This window comes from Platichthys flesus, chromosome 4 (genome assembly GCF_949316205.1).
Source record: "Platichthys flesus chromosome 4, fPlaFle2.1, whole genome shotgun sequence".
In the NCBI taxonomy this organism is placed as follows: Eukaryota; Metazoa; Chordata; class Actinopteri; order Pleuronectiformes; family Pleuronectidae; genus Platichthys; species Platichthys flesus.
The window spans coordinates 26,168,919-26,180,669 of NC_084948.1; the positions used below are offsets into that span (position 1 = coordinate 26,168,919).

General features: G+C 43.6%; 1 protein-coding gene across 1 annotated transcript in view; it reads left to right on the forward strand.

Moving 5' to 3' along the window:
• gpr4 (G protein-coupled receptor 4) overlaps positions 1-3,639 on the forward strand; it is a 28,117-nt gene extending 24,478 nt beyond the window's left edge. Inside the window, exons 3-4 of the mRNA XM_062385128.1 lie at positions 456-720; positions 1,516-3,639. Coding sequence (XP_062241112.1) covers positions 456-720; positions 1,516-2,237 — 987 coding nt within the window. The 3' untranslated portion in view covers positions 2,238-3,639. The remainder of the gene's footprint in view (positions 1-455; positions 721-1,515) is intronic.
• The last annotated feature ends 8,112 nt before the right edge of the window (positions 3,640-11,751 follow it).

The window sequence follows — 11,751 nt, forward strand, 5'->3', positions numbered from 1 at the left end:
GAACAATTCAAAGCTATTTAGTTATTATTTACTTGCGATGACGACTTTATAGAACTTAAACTTCCTGACAACTTCTTCAAGAGGTGAGAGGTTTTCAAAATGTGACCAATCAAAGGAGCAATCGTCTTTAAATAATTGAATAAGTGTAGATTTAAGATGTAAGTTATACTTTTACTTTTTGGTTTGGTCCATTTCCCATCTGCTAACATGGAGAAGGAGGGGTTTATGATCTATACTGCAGCCAGCCACCAGGGGGCGATCAATGTCGTCCATCTTTAATTACAGTCTATGTTTTTCACAGTCAGATTAAAGTCTTCAAAACACTGTCTGCCCATATTATTATTATTGTTATTATTATTAACCAGTGATAGATTTTAAGAGTCCTGAACAAATGAAAACACGCTCTCCCATCCCTCCTTCTTCTCTTTTCCTTCTTCCCCCTCTCCTCCGTCCAGGTGCGCCAGCGTAACGAGCTGGGCATCTACCTGATCAACCTGTCGGTGGCCGACCTCCTGTACATCACCACGCTGCCGCTGTGGATCGACTACTTCCTGCAGCACGACGACTGGATCCACGGCCAGGAGAGCTGCAAGCTGTTCGGCTTCATCTTCTACACCAACATCTACGTCAGCATCGCCTTCCTCTGCTGCATCTCGCTGGACCGGTACCTGGCGGTGGCGTACCCCATGCGCTTCGCCAAGGTCCGACGAATCAAAACAGGTACAGGTCGGCTGGAGATTGATTGACGCCTTCAAAATAAACCCACACTATGTAGAAACAGTGAAACCAGTGTGATGTGATCATTTCTCATACTTCTAGTTGAAAGCACTAAAGTCAATTCAGGGTTTCCTGAGATGATGAAATGTTCGGATCCCCGTTGAAAACCAGAGCAAATATCTCAAGGGGTTAATCCCATGACACTAATTTTCAAAATAAAACGTTCATCTGTAGAAAAAAGGGGATTTTCCAATCATGCAGGAGTCAGTGGTTTCAAATCAGACCTTCATGGTTTCACATGATTAAAATATTTCAATTTGAGGATTATGTCCCAGAACGGTGCGGCTGCCAAGCCCGGGGGGGCGAGTGGGGGTGCATCTCAACATCTGCTAAATCTGACGCAACAGGAAATTCACTTTGTGCAGAGATAAGATCACTTAGATGTCAGAAGATGTTTTAATAAATAAAATGAAACGAGCTTCTCTGCTCATGTCATTACTTTTAATAAGATCCAATGACTTGTGCCCTTCAGACTGTTTTAGAAGCCGCAGAGGAACTTTTCTAGAAAGACACATTCATCCAACTGCTGAAGCATCTTATTTGAAACTTCATATTGAGGACAGTGAGGTTTAACTTCATAAAGAACAGTGTGTTCATTGTTTCTGAGGATGATAAATGCAACTACTCATGTGTCTGTGAAACCAGTTTTTCCTTCTGTACAGTTTTCACACAGACTAAAAGGAATCTGAGTTTCCATTAAGTCTAATGCTCCTCTCTCCTCTTCTTCACGTCCTGCAGCCGTCCTGGTCAGCGCCATGGTGTGGATCATCGAGATCGTGGCCAACTCGGCTCCTCTCTTCCACGACGAGCTCTTCCAGGATCGCTTCAACCACACCTTCTGCTTTGAGAAGTATCCCATGCAGGACTGGGTGGCCGGGATGAACCTGTACAGGACGTTTCTGGGCTTCCTGGCGCCCTGGACGGCCATGCTGGTGGCCTACAGAGGGATCCTCGCCGCCGTGCGCTGCAACGTCTCAACGGAGCGCGAGGAGAAGGCAAAGATCCAGCGCTTGGCTCTGAGTCTGATCCTGATTGTGTTGCTCTGCTTCGGACCGTACCACATCCTCCTCCTGGTGCGGAGCGTCATGTTCCTGAACAAGCCGTGTGACTGCAGCTCGGAGGAGAGCCTGTTCGCGGCGTACCACGTGTCGCTAGCGCTGACCAGCTTGAACTGTGTCGCGGACCCCATTTTGTACTGTTTCGTCAACGAGGGCGCTCGGCACGACGTGGGCCGAGCCCTGTCAGCGATGATCTCTGTGGCCTGCCACAGGGGCTCCTGCTCCTCGCCATCACACGGCGACATGCTGAACGCCGGCTCGGTCACGGTGGAAACGCCCCTAGCGGCGAAGAAGCAGCCGTGCGTGTACGCTGACGGCGGCAAGACGAGCAGCTACAAGACGGAGCTGGTGGCTCTGAAGGAGGAGTGTCTACAGATGACCATCCTCAGTGTCAGGAAGTGACTCGCACCCGCAACAGGAAGTAGCGGGTTCAAGCTGCGCAGGTCAGGGGGGGGAGGAACATCCCAACACGTCTGGTTTCTTCTGGTCTGACCGGGTGCAGTCAGACACACTCGGGGCTGAAGATCCTTAGAGTCAACGTTTCCACTCAGTGGCGCTGATGAAGTAAACAGGACGCACAGTCTGGAGCCGGGTCGCAGCCCCGGCAAAATGCTTATGGCAATTATGAGAGGAGTTCATGAGCAGAGCCTCAGTGCTGGATGAAGAATACATACCAGAAAACTATGAGATTATGAGATCTGCTTTGTAATTGTAATATTTATGAATAGAGGAGAAGGAATGTGAAGTTTGGCCTGAAGGTGGAGCCTGAAGACCTGAAGGTTGATCTCTGAGTGACAGCTCGTCAGGGTCGGTTCCATGTCGCTGCTTTGGGTTCACGACCCGTTTCACACTAATGCAGATGTTTACCAAAACTAACCTGCTCCTCTGGGTTCGAGCTTCACGTCCTCACCAAACGTCCAGATCTTTACAAACGTGGAGATTAGTGGAGATGCTAGTAATGTTTCCACTGGCATCGTTGAAGTAGACTTTATCGCCACCTACTGGCCCAGCATGCATGTTGTAGTCATTTGTGTGTTCGCGTCTCAATATTTAATAACAGATCTTTTATTCTAATTCTAATTTTCAAAAAAAATATCCGCAGTATTGTCGACCAGTCTTGATTACGTTACTTGTGCACGGCTGTACTGAATGCTGATGTCATCATATCAACATGCTGTGTCATCTTATTAAAATGCTGTGTCATCATATCAACATGCTGTGTCATCGCTGCCAAGGATTCAGACATTGGATTTTGAGGTCAACACTTTGAGGTTCAGTATGAAGAGTCAGGGTCCCACCAAAGTCCTGAGGATTCAGCCCCAGTGGACCATTAATGTCTTGCACCACTTTTCATGCCAATCCTCCCAGTAGATGTTGAACTGGTTCTGCGTTGGTGCATCAGAACGACAGACCAGCCCAGTGCCCTGCAGCCATCAAGCTGAATTTGATCACTGTGCCAGGACTCATTCATGCCCCGGAGGACGTCCTCTGATATTTAAGTGGATTTATTCAAACAGACGCCCTCTGGACGGGTGAGACAGGAAGACACCTTTGGGCTCCAGCGGGACAAGTTGGGGGTTTGACGCCTGAAGCTGCCACTTTGGAAGATACCAGAAGAACAGTGGTGTGATGCAAGAACAGATTCCTGTTCCAATGCTCGTTGGAAACGTCTGCACTGTTTCGTTGGTGTTTAAAGGAAACAGTGTGAAGTACCTCAGCCTCCTCTTTAATGTGAGCCATGTTGTTTGTTGTTTTTCTTTCTTGTTTTACGACAAATTAAAACCAAAACCTTTACGTGAATTCAGCTCCGTGTCCCGGCTGGTTTTGAACATTCACCACAAACAAACCAAACCACAGTTCACTTTGATCCAGATCAGTTAATCCTCCTTTGGTTGGAATCAATATTTATTTAAAAATCTGAAGCTTCGGACCAGAATCAGGTTTGAAAGCGTCCTCATCCTTCAATGTGACTAAATACTGATCAAAGGAATAAATATTAAATAAAGATTAAACATTATAACATTACAAGAGGCCCTTTTGACATACTGGCTTTCCTTGTGTGCAGTGTTATTAGTTCCTGGTGATGGACTGGTCTCCATGCTGCAGCTCCACCTGCCAACTCTTCCATCAGAGGGATGAGAATCTCTTTTCGTGTCTCGGCATGAAAGCGTTTCTGTGTTCTGGTTTTTGTTTAGTTCTTGGACACTTCCAGCTCGTCAGGTTTTGCCCTAAACGCTGCTCTGTGAGTTTTCTTGTGGAATCTGTGTCTCAGAGACGAGGCACCAGACTTCATCACGTGCATTAGTGGGTCGACAGGGTCTGAGAAATAAATGATGCTTCTGAAACTTCACGTCCTTTTCCTGTTTGTTTATTGGTTTAGCAACTGAAACATTGAAAAAGGGGACAGAGATGTTTCCAACGGGTTCTGCTGCTGCAACAGATCCTTTGAATCCTTCATGTTTTAAATGTTTCCTGCTGAATACTGGAGATGAACCCAGGTTTTTAATTCACCAGTGTTACTTTCTCTAATCATCACACTCATTTTAATCAGGTAAAACACATAATAATGCTGCTTTATCTCTTCAGATAAAACAAATTAAAACACCAAGATTATGAAATTCAAATATCCAGAATTGACAATTTAGCAGTGGTGTGAGTGCGAGAGGTTTGGTTTCTTCACAACTACACTTTGACTCTAGGAGAAAGTGATGTTGTGTGTTCATCGTGGTTTGAGCCGTGAACTGAGAGCAGGCTTCACACGGACTCCAGCCCTGCAGCAGAACTTCTGAGACTCAGACACACACACATGAGCAGACGCTGGTGAAAAGCATCTGGGACGCTGCCAACACAAAGTCACCTTCCTCCCTCTGCACTCGGTCCGGCTGTCCACTCTCAGAGCCGTGCACATCACGTGTGTGTGTGTGTGTGTGCTGAAGGATGTACAGCCATGTGTGTGTGTGCACGTATTTCAATTAGAGCCCTTGTGTGTGTGTGTGTGTGTGTGTGTGTGTGTGTGTGTGTGTGTGTGCTCGTGCACTTATCTTTAACGGTGGGCCGGTGTCTCCTTTCCATCATTGCCCTGCACATCAGGAGGAACTCTGTGTTTACGAGCTGCTGTCGGGGGCGGACACGTGCACACTGCGTCATACAAGATCATAATGTGCACGTGTGAGAGGGAGAAAGAAACTGAGCGAGAAGGAAAGTAAAGGAAGTTTCACTGCACGTGAGAGCAAACGTTTATGGACATCTCTCTCTCTCTCTCTCTCTCTCTCTCTCTCTCTCTCTCTCTCTCTCTCTCTCTCTCTCTCTCTCTCTCTCTCTCTCTCTCTCTCTCTCTCTCTCTCTCTCTCTCTCTCTCTCTCTCTCTCTCTCTCTCTCTCTCTCTCTCTGGGGGAACATTGTCTCTCGCCCTCTATTCTTCGCTAGTCACCTCTGCTGTAGGTCTACATATAGGAGCCATTATCAGAGCCTCACCTGATTATGAGAGCGATGAACGAGCAGGTGGAGAAGGAGAAACTCCTCCGGACACGAACGAGGGCCGAGCTGTTACTCTCAGGTTCAGATTCATCTGCGGCCTGAGAGTCGTGGTGAAGCTGAAGGTGGAGACGGAGGAGTTCACCTCCATCAAGCTGACGGCTATGAAATGGGATTTCCTCTCCAGTAACTCCTGAGGAAAGTCTCCGGCTGCTGGGCCGATAAATCCTCCGCTGCTGGAGGAGCGTCTGGAGTCGGTGCTGATGAGAGTCACAGAAACACAGGGAGCGGAAAGATGCTGGAATCCTCACACACGACAAACAACTCCACACACACATGTAACTGATTACAACTTAAAAAAACATGACAGCTAAATCCTTGTGATGCCCCCTGGTGGCTGGCTGCAGTATAGGACACAAACTGACCTCCTCCATGTTAGCAGTTGGGACATGGACGTGCCAAAGATGTTTCATGGTCATGATGGTTTATTCCATTTAAGTTATCGCTCCCTCCACATCCCTCCATCGCTTCATCCCTTCATCGCTTCATCCCTCCATCGCTTCATCTCTCCATCGCTTCATCTCTCCATCGCTTCACCCCTTCATCGCTTCATCTATCCATTGCCTCATCCCTCCATTCCCATATCCCTTCACTGCTTCATCCCTCCATCGCTTCATCCCTCCATCATTTCATCCCTTCACAGCTTCATCCCTCCATCTCTTCATCCCTCCATCATTTCATCCCTTCAAAGCTTCATCCCTCCATTGCTTCATTGACTCATCCCTTCAACGCTTCATCCCTCCATCTCTTCATCCCTCCATCGCTTCATTGATTACAGCAGTTTTAAGTTAGACTTGAAGAGCACGTAGACACTCAACAGTCGAACTGGACAATTCTCTGATTGTGTTAAATTCACAAGTTCACTCAACACCTGATGTTTCTCTGATTTCAAATTGAACCACAAATTCCACAAACCAGCTTTTTACAGGTAAATCTAAAACCCACTTGGTTTTGAACCAAGAAGACTCCTTTAAGTGGTTTGTGCAAAATATTATTCAACCTTACATAAATCCTTCATTCCTACTAAACATATGTGCGTTCATCGGTATGTTACTGCTGCTCGCTGCCTGGTGAGCTGCTTATTCCTCCTACAACTGTGACCAATCTGACCCAGAATCCATTTTTAAGATGCGTGTTCTAATCTCATTAGGAACTCATTGGGTTGTATTTCCATCCCTGGCAGACCAAGCAGGTCCTCAGCCCCTGAGCAGCCCCGACAAACGCACAACACAATGAAACAGACTCACATTTCTTTTGGATGCAAACCATGTATCGTGATCTGTGCGGGAGGCGAGAACAAAAGTCATAATTTCTGATTGATGTGTGTGAATGTTTTAAAAAACGTTTTCCAGTGGAGGAGGCGTTCAGGGTCCATGTATCAATGTGTCTTTAGCTATGAAAGAGTTTGTAAACCGGCAGTTTGTGTAAAAATAAATATGTGGGTTTAAAGAAAGACAGATAAGAGATACGCAGCTGAAAATCATCTAAACAGAAAAACTATTGACAAGTTATAATGAGTCAGTATGCACCTGATATTTCTAATAATTGGAATTCTGTGTTTTCATTTCATCAAATAACTAATTAAAACCAAACTTATCAGAAACATGAACATTTGAACCATTTGTTTCCATTAGAAGCTTCCTGCACATTTCAGAATCAGGAGCTTCTCATCAAACTCCTCAACATCAACATAGTTTGTTCTTATAATCATTTGAAGCATTTCCCAGCTGCACAGATTCTGAAGAGACCGGAGTTCACTGAGGAGCCGACGGATAGAGCGCAGGAAGCAGCTGGCGCCCCCGGTGGGTCACTGAGTGCGTCGCGACAAGGACTCGACCTCTGGACCCTCCACAGACAGATGTGGACAGGCTGGGGGGGGGGTTGGCCAGTTCAAATGTAATTTATTGGTTAACAGTCTTAAAAAATGAATTTTATTTCCTTCAGTTGCATCATATTAACACTGTTAATTTAATAATCCTTTACATTTGAACCCAGAAGCACCAAGTGTGTTGGTAGCCTCTGTTATTTTTAGTCTTTAATGATGCACTAATGTCAAATCTGAAGCAGTCCTCTCAAACAAAGACGGATTATTTGACCTCAGAAACCGTAAAATGCTCCAGCACCTGCAGAAGAGACGGAGCTGTTTCCACAGAGCTCAGGATTCTGCAGCGGAGGCGAACACATATTACTGCTGATTGCAGCTATAAACAGATCCGTGTGCACCTCAAGGTGAAATTGCTTCAGTGATTTACAGTTTTCCGTTTCCAGTATCGAGTGGTGACTCACCGAGTGGCTACAATCTTCAAGATGCACAGGAGGCGGCGGAGTGTCCTTTGTCTCCGTTTGTGTGTCTGTGTGTTTGTTTATCTCTGTGAGGACAGAGGGTGGTGATTCCCTGTGGGGGGGGGGGGGGGGGGGGACTCTGCTTAGGATCCACATTGAATTAATAACTAGGTTTACGGTTAAGGTTAAAGTCAGTGTTGTATTTATTATAATGTGATCTTGGTGGGTAATATCAGGAGCTCGGACACACATGATGTGAGTAATGGTTTATTGATAGTGGAGTGTGTGTGGGGGGGGGGGGATACAGCAGCATCAAACCGTTCTACTTATCGACTAATGATGATGATAATGAATCTGCAAACAGAGATGGTCGCGGTATTACATTTATATAGTTGTAAAGAAAATTCTCCAAACTCTAAATCTTTTCATCGGCCTCGAACGTCTGGTGAATCCAGATCAGGTCTTTATATGAGTAAGAGTGAATTCATTGTTTCTTAATGTTTATGAAGACGTTTCTCGTGACAGTGTTGTGTGATTATCTCATGACCCTGTGACCAAGAAAACCTGTTTATCATCTCAGGATTCTGCAGTGAACCACCACAGTGTCTGTGTTGAATGTGAGAATGAGGAAAATCGGCCCCAAAAGTTTATATATGTAATTGTCTTTATACAATTTGTAGCGAGTTCCTCTATTTGCATGTGTCGTGACTTTTTGCAGCGCATCTGTCTTCGAATTGATGAAGTTGATTTCTCAATATATACTGTATAAATATATAAATATATTCATACGCTATGGTATTTCAGAATCAGAATCAGAAGTATTTTATTGCCAAGTAAGTTTACACCTACAAGGAATTTGCTCTGGTTGTCGGTGCATACAATGAACATGAACATGGAAACATAAAAACGAAATAAATCCAATATACATAGGAAAAGCAATCAAAAATATAAAATTAGTATATATTTACTCACTGTTTACTTCTTATTTACTCACTTTTTTCCAATATTTATACAAAGTAACATTTATTTTGACATAAACATTTCTTAATAAAAATATATAAAAGATAAAAGATATAAAAAGTGAAGTAAAAAGTGAAAAGTGAAATGTAAAATGCAAAACAGTGAACAGCTTATTTATTCATAAGCTGCGAGCTGGTCCTGTAAAAATATTCTTCATTCCCTTAACTACATAATCTATGTCTGTGTTTCTTACGTCACTCCCACCGATAACTTTAATCATTCAGTATTTATCTATGTTCTAAAAATCAGTTTTCACAGCTGTCTTTTTACAGTCATATACATTACTCTATCTTTATTATATTAAGATGCTCTTATCCTATAGAATCGTTGTGTTTTTTCAAACCTTCTGTCTTATTTTTGTTTTCATAGCTGTTTGTCTGTGTCTAGTAGTTTGTGACTTTGTATTTGATATCCCAGTTGATAAATTGGAGCTGTAATGAACAGATCTCAAAAGGCACAGTTTCCACTTTTACCACCGTGTCCTTGTAAACCTCATATACGAAGAAATTAATTTTTCATAAGCAGTTGAAGTTCAGGTGTGTTCTCTGTGAGGCTGGTGGATCATCTTCAACAGCAAGAATAACAATCAGGCTCATTCTTTGGCTCAGTGATCCGTCAACGTGGTAAAACATAAACATCGGGGCAGAATACCATGAAAACCAATAACAACACATATGGTTTTGTTGATGTGTGAATGTCAACCCACACTCTTCAGTGACCTCTAAAGAATTTGAAAAGGTCAAAGATCTTTTATTCTATTTTTTTTTCAAGTGTTGTATAAGTGTACCCTCTTCAGCCGGCCAGTCAGAACATCAGGAGCCAGTAGCGTCAGTTATCTTCAGTTTACTTTAAATGTGTCTGACGTCCTCGCTCCCCCCTGCAGAAGTCCCCCCCCGACAGCCCGCTGAGATGCTGGTCCGGTCCCGCGTGTGAATCGTGTTGCGATTGGTTTGTTCTAAAGAGGAAATAAGAAGATGAGCCCTGAAGCGTAGCGGCAGCCTACTTCCTGTTAACATACAGTCCCCATGGTGGAGACAGAGCGAGTCCAGCTGCGTCAGTGCACGGTCTGTGAATGTGGCACGAGCAGGGTTCAGATTAGAGACTGGGACGGGAACCAGCACTGAGGACTGGGTCTGTAGTCCAGGGCCTGGGACTGGAACTGGGAAGGAGACGCAATCTGTTATAGATTAAAGTGATGGACTCGATTTAGATAGATCAAGACGGAAATTTAGGAATTAGACCATGAGACCATGAAATGTCTGGAAAACGTCAGAGCGAGTCTGTTTGAGAATTCAGCAGGAAAAATGTTTGAAGAGTTCACAGCGATAAGTGGACGTGTTGATAGATGAATGCAAATCTAAAAATAACATAAATTAATACAAATAATATCAACAATAGAAGTCATATAAGACCCTTGTTGTCGTGATTCAACCTGTAATGTTTCCAGGCAGGAGCGGAGGGAACCCTCCAGATGTTCTACCTCTGCACAGCTGTGATCTTCTCAGGACCAGTGGGTTCGGCAGGAGCGTCCTCGGACTGGAACCGAGTAAAACCAGTAGGCACGGGAGGAGAATGTCCAGAGTAAACAGCATGAGCTCGAGAAAACAAACAGGCTCAGTGAAGTGCGAGCGAGGAAGGAAAAGAGTTCGAGTCGTACGTTGTTTACAAACAGTTTCCCTCTTCTGCTCCGCGAGGGCTCCAGCTATTTGCTGACCAGTGCTTCTGCTGTGGTTTATTTTCTATCCAGGATGAATCTAATCTCTAAAACAATAACCAGGCTTATTTTCAGCAAGTGCTATAATTATATTGTTCGGCCGATGATGCTTTACCCTCATGTTTGTAGAAAGCATAGATTTCAAGCCATTAATCTTTTTTACTTTGTCCAAAACCACATTCGTCGTGTTCTTATTATTTTTCTGAGAGAAATTAAAGTTGAACTTTCAGAATCAGTAAGGAAGTGTTGTATGATTATCTTTGGTAGATGCTTTTTTTCCCGGCTGAAAGCAATTGAGTGTGATTTCTGAGGTGAAAATTGGACAAACACTTTCTTATAGTGCAGATTTATATCAATTCTCTAGAAGTTAGTTGCTGAATCTAAATACAAAGTCTGTAAATGAAATGGGCTCTAATAAAAATAACAAATTAAAAGTCCATCAGTGGAGTTTAACCTGCAAAAATATTTTTAATATTTAAGAGTAGAGGGTAATTCTCAATCATGTACGTATAAATATATATTATAACCGTTAGAATTTAGAATTTAAGCAGATTAACACATCAGGAAGTTCCATATAGGACGAATGTGTGTTATTTTGTATTTATTTTCTGTTGAAGAACCAGTAGGAAGGAACTTTCTCACGGTACCCCGACTGGACCGATGCTGTACAAACAAACTGGTGAACTGGTGCTGTAAAAGAATATCATCTACGTGACCGTCGTGTTTACCTTCAACCCCCTCCCCCCCTCCCCCAGTCCCACTCAAGTCTACACAAGTGAACAGTTTTACACGTGTATCAGACAAAACAAGTTTGACTCATATGAGTTGAATCCCTGTGAGATATAAGTAAAGAACACTAACATGAGATTAAGAAAGAATAATTCAACATGATTTTTTAAGTCCAGTCTCCAGAAATTAAATTAAGGCTGCAAAACTCTCATTGTTATTTGCATGAAACATATTTTAATAAGTTCACGTTTCATTTCCAAAATAAAAGAACATTTCTTTATTTTAACGAGGGGATTAACTGGTGTTGGTCCATTCGTGCATGTTAATGATGGAAAGAGGAAGGAAGCCAGCGTTGAACAGGCAGGCCGGTTCAGCCCTGCTTACAGCTTCAGTTGATGGTGATACAGGTTTGGTGTGAACAGCCACTGAAGGCGTTTCTAACACTCTGTTAAATGAAGAAATTCACAGTTTGTACAAACCACATGTTACCTCTTTGTTTTAGGTTTAATATAACACCTTTAGGCTCAGCATGCATGTAAGTGTGAACAGGAAGGAAGATGGGGGTTAACAGTTCAAATTTATGTTTCTCCTACAGAATCTGTCTTTACTCTCAGACTCTTCTGTGTTGTAGGTAGA